The following is a 12807-nucleotide window of genomic DNA, read 5'->3' as shown; positions in this document are numbered from 1 at the left end:
TAAAAAATAATATAATAAAAATAAATAAATAAAATTACGTGAGCTCTCTTGGTAGCCAAGGATGACTGAAGTCGGTCAAATATTAAGAGAGTGGAACTGAGGAGTGGTATACTGCATGTATTAGTGGACTGAGTCTCAGCTCTCCAGAGAGTGGACTGATCGAGACTGATTCCAAGTCAAACTTGTAAAGCGAGGCGGCAGCCTCAGGCGACTTTTTTTTTGGTTTTTGGCCGACCGTGTGATACGAGAGAGTGCCAAATTGCCAATTAATATGCTCGATCCACCACTTGCGTTCGTTGCTTACTTAATTGTTAAGCCGGTGATTCGTGTCAAGACTATGTCCCATATCGAAATGGTATAACTCAACCAAGTGTGTATAAGTAAAGTCACATGCAAATGATACGTATTATGGGATTAGTGTGTATAAGTAAAGTCACATGCAAATGATACGTATTATGGGATTAAGAACAAATGGAGACGATCCATGAAGAATAAATTTGTGCGGACTCGTGACCTAGAACGAATGATATCGTTAATGTGTTTATACTTGGATTTCCAATAAATGGTCACCAATTTTCATTGACTGATAGGTTAAGGAAATAACACATGGTGGTTTACCTTTCTCAACTTCGACAATGTGAATGTGGAATAAGTCATTTTGGTAACTCAAATATTCTATATCTATATATATAGTCGTAAATAAATAAATACACCTCAAATAAAGGCGGTTTGAGAGTTGGAAGTATCAAATTGTTTTTATTTGGAGAATGTTTGGACTACTTTACACGTACGTTTCGATGGGTTTCCTCGCTTGTTGGTTCTCTAGAATCCTCTTTAAAACGGGAAAGGACGAAGATGCACGAATCATCCAATCATTTCTCACCGAAAACCATCGGTTTGATCCTCTATCATGTCCCATTCAGTGTACAAGGTTCACATAGTTTGGACATCATCTGTAATTGACAACGTTGGTCCAGAACGCATGTACGCGTGCTTTTGGCGTTAAGTAAGTGCATACTTGTGTGCTGCAGCTAAATTCTTGTATTTGTTGTTTTAGGCTTGCAAACTAGTACTCTTTCCTTTCCTCCTTTTTTTTTTTGTGTGTTTGTTAAGATGTTATCACACATCGGATTAACATAATTCAATCGAGTGACATATAAGTAAATGTCAAATCCTTCTCACACAACCAATATATTTTTTGGACCAAAGAAACATGGGCGGACGTAGGAATTAATGTGAGAGTAGGCAAAACCAAGCGGGGTTCAGGGATAGGGCTTTCAAAAAAAATTTTGGTTATTTATTAATTATGCCTTTGAAGGTACGAAAAATAACACTAAAACCGTATAATAGCGATAAGTAATAATTTACAAATGTTTTAAAATTGTTTTATGATGAAATCATTTCGAATAGCGTCAAAAATATATTTCTAGCTCGATATACAAAACTAAACTATCATTTTACAATTGGTCGCTCATTTGATTTCGAAATCGATTCTTGACAATTTTCGTGGCAGAAAATACTATCTCTACTGTAGCAGTTGCGACTGGTAGAAACAATGTCAACCTAATTAAGAAATCTATAAGCCAGTGTGTATACATTATGTCTTCTAGTATCAATCATTAGTGTGGGAAAAAAAAATTAGACTCTAGAGTGGGCAAAAATGAGCTAAAAACCAAAAAATTAACCTATAGTCAATTATTTTTTTTTGAGAGTGGGCATTGGCCCAACTTGCATCCACCCTTGCTAAGAATCGATGACAAACGTGTAAGAAAAATAAAACCATTCCAACCTTTGACCCAAAATGAACAACATTAATTTGTAGTATTTGGTCTGAATTTTCTGACAAAGTTGAGTTTAATTTGCATTACTTGAAAAGTTGACAAATTCCAAAAGTTGATTTGCTTAACATGCTGGGAAATTTATTGAACATTTTTTCTTCAATTGAAGTTATCATTAATCAAGTTAGATTCAAGTATTATTACATTCACAAGAATTGCATCAACCATTACGTATAATCTGATCTTACAATATTCGCTTTCCTTTTTGCAAAGTAAGAAACGTAAAAGTGGACGGAAAATTCCGTGACATTTATACCAGAATCACAAGGTAGCTGCTATGCACGTAGGCGATGGCGTTTCGAGTCTTGCTTTTGCAAGTTGTCACGCTATGTTTACACTAGCTCGGTCGACAAAGATGCCTTCTAGCAAAGTACACACAACTTTATGACTCTGAGAAAAAAAAAAAAAAACATTTTAAGCACATGAAAATTTATACGGTGTCAATTAGAGGCTGTTTATTTTGGAAAAAATAAATAAATTTAAATAAATAATGGGCGTAGGCCTCCCAAAAGATAAAGAGGTGACTGAGTTAGGCATATGTGTGCCAATATTCAATTTCAATGAGAAGTATATTTCTCAATGATATTTAAAAAAAAAAAGAAAAAGTAAAGAGGCGTGCAAAGATTTCCTTGGTACAGATGGAGATTGGCCCTCTAATGTAAAGGCATAAGAGAGCTTGACTGCAAGACCCACCCATTGAGCTGGGACAAAAGTCGGCTCCAGTGATCCGACGATACCTAGTGGAAAGGTCATCGTTCAATAGATAAAAGTTACTCTAGGGATAAAAGATTGATCTCTTCAAGAGCTCACATCGATGGGAAGGTTTGACACCTTGATGGCGACTCTTCTCTACGAACGAGCTACATGAACTTATAGTAGAGAGACTAACTAGGTCTAGGTAGTAGGTAGCAACAAAAAATCGTTGATTCAGATGATTAAGTTAGTTGTTTGAATATCTTAGCGTAAGTGCGTGAGAGGTCATAGGTTCTAACACCCACTCTGACGCGATTTGACGTTATTTTCATACTGAATTTCGGCCCAGGGACTTAGTCGGCTCATGTGATTTCAGGGTATTGCATGTGACCAATGAGTTTACCATTGAGGATAGAGTCTGGTAGATTGTACCTTCGGTGAGTTTCCTCGTCAAAAAATAAAAAATAAAAAAGTGGATGGGCCGCACTCTTCAAAGTTGCAATATTCTAAAAATTTGTGTGTTTGGACTAGATCTTGTGACTCGATCTGCATATTAAGTGGTGGTTGATGATTTGGACATTTGATTGTTCTCTTATATTTGATGTACCTATTTCTGTATTGAGTAATGCTACAAATCCTCACAACATGATCCCTATTTTATTCCTAAATCTATGTGATATATAGAATAGTCATTGATTATAAACATATATGTAGGGTCTATAGTTACAAAAAATCGTGTAGATTTGCCCCTACAGGATACACTTAACATCCAATACTTCATATTAATTGAGGATAAAATGTAAGTCATAGTTTGGGGGTCTGAACTATTATTATATCAAATTTGCCAAAAAAAAATAAAGTGAAGGACCCCCCCGTGAAGTCACTGCTTACACATTTTTTTTTTCTTTTTTCAATGAGTTTACATGAGCGTTATTTTTAATCGTGTTACTTTGTTTTGGGTTTCTCATTAAAAAGGGATCTAAACCAGATTCTATACAGTAATAAATGTTTTGATTTATCATAATTACGAGTTGAAAATGAAAAACATGTGCCTTTTTTTGGGTCAAAGTTTCAATGTGGAAACACCACTATGTAAAGATCAAATTTCGTACATAATAAGTCCCTCCCTCCCTCCCTTACCCGTCAGAAAGTCTACGTTGAAACCAAATGAAATCTACATGCCATTTCCAAGTTCACCGAATTATAAACGCATATATCAGACCGTTTGAAAGAGCAAGACCTACAAGAAATTTGTCCCTTCTTTTATTTTGGGACGTTAGTTCAGTGTTGTCTTCGGACTTTCTTGGGATATGCCCATCGTATCATGTACTTGGTTCCTTTTAATATATTTCTTATTTGCCAAAAAAAAAAAAATACACCTTTGATGGTTTATACATTTTTTAAAGGGATTGTATTGATATCAAATAGTAGTATTCTGAAACGGAAAAAGACTTTAGTAATGGTGGAATTATCCCTGTAAGATGATTGTGATTGTAGAATCAAAGTTTAAGGATGTTAACTCATCCGCCAGGTAGTTGTTGTCCCGAGGATCATAGCAGATATCACAATAAACTTTATTAGTCTTAGACAATATATCTTTGAGGATGAATCCGTAAAGGGTAGGTAAATGAATGAGCCTTTCAATGGAGAGCCTAAAGAATGTGTCTAACGAGCATTACAATGGTGTTATTTATGCACACACTCCAAATTTCTTTAAATTATATTATCTTTCTTCTCCTCTCTCTTAGTTGGCACAATTTAATTGGGTGACTGGGTCCCACAACCTATACTATTCATCAACACTCCATACATTCGAACACTCTATACTCATTTTCTTTATTTTCTCTCTCTTCCGTTTCATCATCTCTCTCTTACTTTTCATCACATCTATCTTCCTGTTTGATCATCTCTCTTCACTATTCATCAATTACCATACACTTCAAAGATCAAGTATGAACTAATTCTTCAAGTGTCATTTTTTATCACAAGTGTGCATGTAGTGCTTAACTTATCAAAAAAGTATCATCTCAAATACACATTGTGAACATCTAGAACTTAATTTATCAAAAAAGTATCTTCTCAAACACTTTTAAAATTATTCTATTGTGGATACTCTAATAACAGATCAAGTATGAGTGCATGACCCATGTTGATATTGGGTTCATAGTCACGCATGACGCAACAAGAGAGAATAAAGTAGGAAAAAAAATGAAAAACAAAGATCAGTTGATAAATAAATTAATACGGAATTTTATATACAAATGAACCAAATTGCCCCTCACGTTTACCGGCTCATACGTTCTTATTGCGATCCGGTCACTGCCAACTCCACAGACGATGCAGAGAAATCTGCTTCTACTCTCCTCAATTTCTGTCTCTCCTCCGTTACTCAACTCGCACTGACTCTCTGCTCCGTCGCTAGACTGACTTTCCAGTAGGACCGTTGGTTCTCCTCCGCCGCGTACTCGTCCCTATTCAGTGCTCCGGTAACTTGCGTTTTGTCCTTTTCTTTGCCTATTCAGTTACAGCTACAGCCTACACATTCAATATTTTATTGCCATTAAGGTCGATCAACAGTGGTAATTATTGTAATAAAGACCTTACAAAAAAGATATTGGTGGAAGAGTAGTTTATTGATTATATAAACTTTGGCGCTATTGCCTATTGGTTGAACTCGTTCTTGTTACGGCTCTCTCGCACTCTCCTCACTATCTGCGTGACTTTCTTAGCAGTGAGTGGCGACTCCGTGGGAGATCGAAAAATGGCTGAAAGTGCGGCAGATGAGAAGGACCCTCGTATAGCAAGAATCGCCTCCGCAATTCGCGTGATCCCTGATTTCCCTAAACAAGGTGCTCCTTCTCTGTTCTATATTCTCTGCTTTTGCTTTTTAGTTATTAATTAGTTTTACAGGGCTAATCGGAATTTGCTTCAACGTTTATGAGAGAATGTTTGTGTGAAAATTTGTTTTGGCAGGGATTATGTTTCAAGATATAACGACTTTGCTGCTTGACACGAAGGCGTTCAAGGACACTGTTGATTTGTTTGTTGAGAGGTACAAGGGGAAAGCTATCTCTGTGGTGGCAGGTGATCCATGTTCTCTCACAGATAAGACCCTTTTTTGTTTCAATATGTTTTCTTAAATTGTATTTAGCTTGTAATATTGTTGCATTTATAAGGTTTTTGATGTTGTAACTTGTGAGTACCATGAAAACTGTCATCTAAGACTCCTTATAAGCCTATTTATTAAGCTTGTACTGCAATGGCATACAAGATTTATCTAATAGCCGATTCCTAGTTTGATACTGACCTGAATTTTTGTTAATGCTTAATACAAAATTGGCCAAACTTGTTAAATTTATATTATGAAGGTGGTTACATGTCCTTTCTAAGGAAAAATTAGCAGGCAGTTGGCTAACTATAATTGGATATGTTTCTTGTGGCATCTCCTAGAGTCCTTACTCTGTCTTTTGAAAAATTGTATTACTTGTAAGTTGTAACTATGTAAATGATACTTGAACTTGAATACTTTTCCCTAACTGCAAAGCAATAAAAATGAAACAGAGAGCATTTTCTAGAAAATCGTGTATAGCCACCACCCAACCTTTTCCTTTTTGGTTTTTCCTTGCGCAGTCTAGACCCTAGCATATGAGCAGTTCTAACACTCTTGCCATTACCTAATAGAATCCTTTTTCAATAGCTTGTCATTGTTTGAAAACAAGAACCGGTTCTTTTGCCCAAATAATCTGTAGTTCAATTTAATTTTAACCATAGTACCAATTTTCCGAGCTTTATGTGTGGCTTGTGCTGATACGTTCTTTTCAAACTTATTGATTTTCTTGTAAGCTGATTTATCTACATTCTTTTTTATGTTCTGTGGGTAAATTTGATAATTCCTCTACCTCGAGTGTCCGTGTGGTCAGTTTGATGGTGATGATGACAATGATAATAATAGATTAATTAATTAATTAAATTTATGATGATAGAGTAAGGATACAAAATACATGATAGTTATGCTGATTCATCATTCAGTTTTTGGATTTTCTAACTGGATTTCCATCTTGTCTGACATTGATGGCATGATGCAGGTATTGAAGCAAGAGGTTTTATATTTGGACCTCCTATTGCATTGGCTATTGGGGCAAAATTCGTCCCCATGAGGAAACCGAAAAAGTTACCTGGTATATCATTTTACCTGCTCTGATTTCTATTCATAAGTTGTCTACCATTTTTAAGTTCTTTGAAGTTTGCATAGCACACGATACGGGTGGTTGATACGGGAACACGATTGCAACTGTAATATATTATTAGCTCCAACTCTTTTATAAGTTGCAGTAACTTAATGATGATTCAGATGCTTCTGCTTTTATCCATAACTTGATCAAGCAGTTTACGAATAGTTTATCATGGATGATCAATGAAGTGTAAATTATTGCTGATATGTCTGTGCTGTTTTTAGTTCTATTAAATATTTTGATAATCAATTCACTGCCACATAAAACAGTCCAATCTGAAATTGAAAGGCTTCTAATGCTCATTCTAGCTCTTTTACGTGTTTCATCCAAAAACATTGTTGAAATTATGTTATTACAATTTGTTCGAATTTATCTGACATCTTGAACAATGATCGTTGTCCAAGAACAATTCATCCACATACAACTTCCCTATCCTCTCCCAAGAATGTGTTAATTCCTACTTTAAACCTGATAATATTACTACTGTAATTCTAGTGTGTTCCATTGTGTGGGAAGGAGGGGGTAAAGAGCTTAAAGCATGATAAACTCTATTAGAATGCAATAATTTATTTTCTCCATTAAAATAAAAGAAAAAATCCATTATATTTATAGTCCTCAAATCTTATAGAATTTCACCCTTAAAAAATGTAACTTTTGTCTTTTCCATTTGAAGCATGCCCGTTTCTGACTCATAAGTGGTGAAGGTAATGGTAATGACTCCGAGACAATTTCTATTGTTGAGTATCCCACATCGGTTGGAAAGAGGGCTGGTGTGTGGTTTAAATGAGGGTTTCCTCCTACCTCTTAATAGGCCTTTTAGGGGGTTGGACAAGGGGCCCAATATGTTAACATGGTATCGGAGCCAGTCCAACGCGATGGGCTTTCACGTGGTGGGCTTCTCGGAGTTGGGCCAACCCACACGTGAGGGGGGATGTTGAGTATCCCACATCGGTTGGAAAGAGGGCTGGTGTGTGGTTTAAATGAGGGTTTCCTCCTACCTCTTAATAGGCCTTTTAGGGGGTTGGACAAGGGGCCCAATATGTTAACATCTATAAACCAAATGTATTACTCCAGAATATACCTTTTAGGGGGTTGGACAAGGGGCCCAATATGTTAACATCTATAAACCAAATGTATTACTCCAGAATATACCTTTTAGGGGGTTGGACAAGGGGCCCAATATGTTAACATCTATAAACCAAATGTATTACTCCAGAATATAGTTCTGAAAAAAATTGTTTGAAAGCTGGAATGCGGTTCTTCCACAAGTATGCATCTCTTTTACTAGGAAAAGGAAATTGTTTATTCTTTTTATGACCATTCATAATTAAATTTAAGCTTTCAAGTTCTCAATCTCAACCAGATGTCCAGGAAACATAGTATTTTATTCTCACGACTCACGAGCTTAATGCTATGATAGAAACTCCCACATCGGAAAGATGGAGGAGTTAAGTCTTGTTTATAAGGAAGGCAAATGTCACTCCTTAACATGTCCAATAGGTTTTCACAAGAGCCCATGAAACATTGGTATTGTGGAGGCCCATTGGACTACAACCGGTTCGTGTGCACGTGCGCTCATGGATGCTGGCGGGGCTTGTTGGACTGTTAAGGTGGGGTTTGGGTATGGACTCTCCAAAGCCCATGAAACACTGGTAGGAGGGGTCTTTATCATGCTATAATTGCCAGATGCATTTTAGTAAATATTTTCTGCAATTTCTTACTAATTTTGGTGTTTCTTATGTTTACATGTGTTTTTATATTTCTTGTCAGGGGAGGTTATTTCGGAAGAATATGCATTGGAGTATGGAACAGACAAAATTGAGATGCATGTAGGCGCTGTTCAAGCTGGAGAGCGTGCTTTGGTAATAGATGATCTTATTGCAACTGGAGGGACCTTGTGCGCTGCAATCAGGCTACTCGGTAGTTCTTTGAGGCTTAAATATGCTCTCTTTTACATGTATTTTCTTGTTTACGTGAGGCAGGGGGTAGGAGATAACTAGGACACAGTAAAACAGCAAATGAAAGTATAAATTTTGGAGCTAGAACTATGCTTAGAATATCTTGACTTCAAGGGAGATCAAGAGCTGAACACAAAAGAGTTTATTGAACATAGCCATACCCTAAGTACAACAAGCAAGACACAACCATATCTTATTAAAAGACTCAACCATACCTTATGACGCACCATTCCTCTTTAATAAAGAGCATTTTCTAGGCTTATGGCCATTAAAGACAATATAAGAAAACAGGGACTCGCTCAATAAATAAACAAGAAATGAGCATGAACAGTGTTCTGTGTGCTACCGCATCATTATGTGTATTGAAGGTGATTCTTTTCAGTTTTCCTTTGCATCAATTATTTCATAGAGAAGCTTTAATCAATTGGCATGGGAAGAGGGTTACTATCATGCCCTTGAAGTATAAGGGTTGTTTTACAAATCGTTGGGCACATTAAGCAGTGCATGTTTTGATCAAGAAGCAATATGTTTTGGCGGGGAAGGCAGAAACTCTGAACTTAGCTTCCCATATGCATTTTGTAGCAGACATGCCATAAATAAGGCGTACAGTTTTACAATCTAGAGCTTGCTTCCTGTGAAGCTGCTAAGAAAACTGAACTCTGTTTTCCTGCGTTGTGGCAATTCATACTCTTTTTCTTTTCGATAGCCATGCATGTTCGTGTGAGTGGTTGAACTTATTTGTATAGTTAAGTGATTATGAGAATGCCCTTTGTACAGACTATATGTTTAAGTATGACGAATAAAGAAGCATTGTGGTTGTTTATGCTGCTGCATTACCAGCTTCGGGAATTTCACTGTTATCTTGTTTCAGTTATTACATTATGCTAGCTCACATAGCACCAACTGTTTGATGAAGATAGTGCTTTCGTTTTCTTGTTAAGAGTTATTAGACTTTGCTCGCTCACATCCTACCGCATGTTAATGCAGAGCGTGTTGGGGTTGAAATTGTCGAGTGCGCTTGTGTTATTGAATTGGCAGAGCTCAAGGTATGTCCTTAATCTTAAGATAATCTTTACCTATGTTATGAAATAGTTCCAGTTTTTGTTGGTTTACCTTGAGCTTAGTATGGCCCTCTCCAATTTTGTAGAGTAACCTACTTCGTGGCTAGAACTTTCGATGGTTGAGAATATATTCTCTATTTATCACATCTCACTGTGTTCAATCGGGCAGTTCAATGGTTTAGTCCTTGTGGTGCACCACTAATCAAGTGGTCAAGCTCCTCACCATCCTGCACTTAGGCTGGGGTTCAAATCTCCATCCATAGTGAATAAAAAAACAGAACCAAAAAAAAAAAACATCCCTATGTATTTCAGTCTTTGAGTGTCAAAAAATTGTTTGATGAAGGAATTTCATTATAGAAAACAAAATTAAGTAAAAGTTTGACAATGGTGAAAGGTTGTGCATAATGAAAAATTATACATTTCAAAGGAAAAGTGGTGGGAAGGATGGCGCGCACAGTCTGTGGTGGTTATATTGCTTTGTATATAATCTTCCATGATTTACAAACGAAAGGAGAGTGAAAAATGGATCTCATTGATCCTTGGTTTTAGTAGAACTGAAAAATGTTCAATTTCCGAATTTCTTATAGGAGACATTGGTTTCTTGCTTTGCAGTGTCTAATTGTCATTTAAGGGAGAATCGCCACTGGCTTAATAGCATCTCAGTTTCAGTTAATATTAGTTGTTTTTTTATGCTTCAACCTTTTGCAAGTTCATATGCAATCACTTCGGTATAACTAGTCGAGATTGAATGTATGATCACTGCATAGCCAAACCGAGTCTGTTAATAGGAATTTCTTCTTTGCTTTGGCCATTATTCAAGTTATGACCTCCAGATAATTTAGGGTTGGCATATCTTTTGCATTACCCTCAAGACATGTCATTTTAGTCTATATGTATGGTCATCAACCATGAACAAAGTTTACCTCTGAATTTACATTTCTGAATGTATATCCTGATGTGCTTGTTTGGCTTATATCAGGGTCGTGAAAGGTTAGGAGACAAACCCCTCTTTGTTCTTGTGAGCCCAACTTGTTCTTGAGAAGTGTCAATTTGGCTGGCTTGATTAAAGGAAGGAGGCATTGTTGGTAATAAATGGTTTGTTGCTGGTGGGGAAGTGCTGAATATGTCGACCATCAAAAGCAGGCTATGCCATAACCTTTGGATTGATTTTTAATTTATTGTGAAATTATCCCTAAAGTTTAAGCTGTTAGAGAAAATCAACAATTTTATATTTAATCTCTTGTGAGTTCATATGGTTAAAAAAACATATTGAAAGAACTTTAGGGGTACAATTTCCAATGTAATATAGGCTCCTGGCCTTTGATATTGCTCCAAGAGCTAGATGGGGATTTTTTTTGGTGATGGGGGTGTTATTAGGAGATGCAAAGTTCAACTCCCTCGTCAATTAAATCCTGATTATAAGTTATTATTGAACGTTTTTCAACTCAATACTAAAAAAATGTATTTTAGCAATTAAAACAATAATATGTAAGTGTCAATGCATGCTATTGCATTGCAGAATAAATAACTCTAAATATTTTGTGCGGCCTTTCCTGAAGAAATTGTGTTTATCGTTTTTTTAAAAAAATATTTGTTGAAAATTTGTGTTATATGTACGCATCCAGAAAATGCTGATGACAATGTATCAATTACATGATATAGTTAGGAATTGCAATGAGGGGCACCATGAGAGTTCGGGCTGCACTTCTGGAAAACAAATTTTGAACTATTTATATGCAATTTGTTAACATCTAGTTCAGTAAAAATATATATAAATTGATATGCAAGACTAGAGTTATTTTAATTGAGTTATATACTCGTATACATTATTTTGTATTTCTAAAATTTGATAGATAACAAGCAAATAAAAAATCCGTTTGCGATCATTAGTTCTAATGAGTGGCTATGAAATAGTAGAAAAAGTAATTACAATTTAACTATAATTATCTTTGTTTTTTTCGAGGCATTGCCCCCTAATCCCCTCAACTTTTGGCAACCTTTGGCTCCTCCTATAAATTACTCTTTGCAACTAACGAAGCCCCCTCTTAACCCATTTTGTAGATCCACCCCGGGTGACAATGTTTGACTAGAATGATTCTATCACTTTTGCTCTGCATATTAACACAACTAATCAAAATGCACCACTCTGTAGTTTAAGGATGTAAGAAATATCCGTACCTGGCAGACACCCATATAACCCATTCTAAATAAGATGGGTACGTTCCATTATTAACGAGTCAGTTATAAGTACATGTATTTTATAGCAAAAACAATGGATATAAGTGTGTGGACGAGTTTGTCAAAATCCACCCCGCTACATATTCACACGTTACTTACAATTGAAAAAGACGGGTAAAGGAACGGAGATTCCTCGCACCTACGGGTGAGGAAATGGGATAAAAATTAAAATATCCAATGAGTAAGAAGTTTATCTTACGGGGATGGGCAAAGAGGTTTTCACCACAAACCCGCTCCGTTAACGTCCCCACTCTATACCTAGTCGTATGAACTCCATGAAGGATACTCGCTTGACAACCAGCACCGTTTCTCCCAACCGATTCATGTATACACATGGTGTAATTACTCGTACTTGAAATCGCGTCAAGTGCCAAGTAAATATATATTTCCAATTAATTGCATTTCTATGATTTTTTATTACATTTTTTAATCTCTCTTATATTGCATGTTCTAGGAGTTGACAAAATGTGCAAATACGTGGTGGTCTGTTTTCCGCCTCACTCCGCAAGCTAGGAAGAGAATTTGTTATTATACTTTCATGAGTGTGCACAATATTTCGTCTCCTCCCACTTGAGCCCATAAACTAGTTGGTAAGTCAGGTTTTCACTCTCCCAACCTCAATCGGTCATGTTCATTTGGGACCCTACCAATCCACTCTTTTTCCTATTCAAAGATCAGTCCTTTGTCTCTATGTTTTCACATCGAGAATTCTTTCCCATGAAGAGATGTCAAAGGGGCTTCTTACTTCCCAGGGGATCCCCTCATCTATATATAAATATTGGTTTAT

General features: G+C 36.3%; 1 protein-coding gene across 2 annotated transcripts; it reads left to right on the top strand.

The window, feature by feature from the left end:
• The first annotated feature begins 4846 nt into the window (after nt 1-4846).
• On the top strand, nt 4847-11178 carry LOC120010649 (adenine phosphoribosyltransferase 1, chloroplastic-like). 2 transcript variants are annotated; one of them, XM_038861441.1, is made up of 7 exons: nt 4847-5017; nt 5264-5380; nt 5505-5615; nt 6617-6709; nt 8534-8683; nt 9709-9767; nt 10762-11178. In XM_038861441.1, exons 2-7 carry the CDS (start codon nt 5293-5295, stop codon nt 10819-10821), a joined length of 561 nt encoding a protein of 186 aa, XP_038717369.1. In that variant the 5' UTR covers nt 4847-5017; nt 5264-5292; the 3' UTR covers nt 10822-11178. The 2 variants fall into 2 exon arrangements, with proteins under 2 accessions (XP_038717369.1, XP_038717368.1); XM_038861440.1 differs by having other exon boundaries at nt 5261-5380.
• The last annotated feature ends 1629 nt before the right edge of the window (nt 11179-12807 follow it).

This window comes from Tripterygium wilfordii, chromosome 12 (assembly GCF_013401445.1).
Source record: "Tripterygium wilfordii isolate XIE 37 chromosome 12, ASM1340144v1, whole genome shotgun sequence".
Lineage (NCBI taxonomy): Eukaryota > Viridiplantae > Streptophyta > Magnoliopsida > Celastrales > Celastraceae > Tripterygium > Tripterygium wilfordii.
The sequence above is the reverse complement of the archived record's forward strand: the minus strand, read 5'-3'. Positions and strand labels throughout refer to the sequence as shown.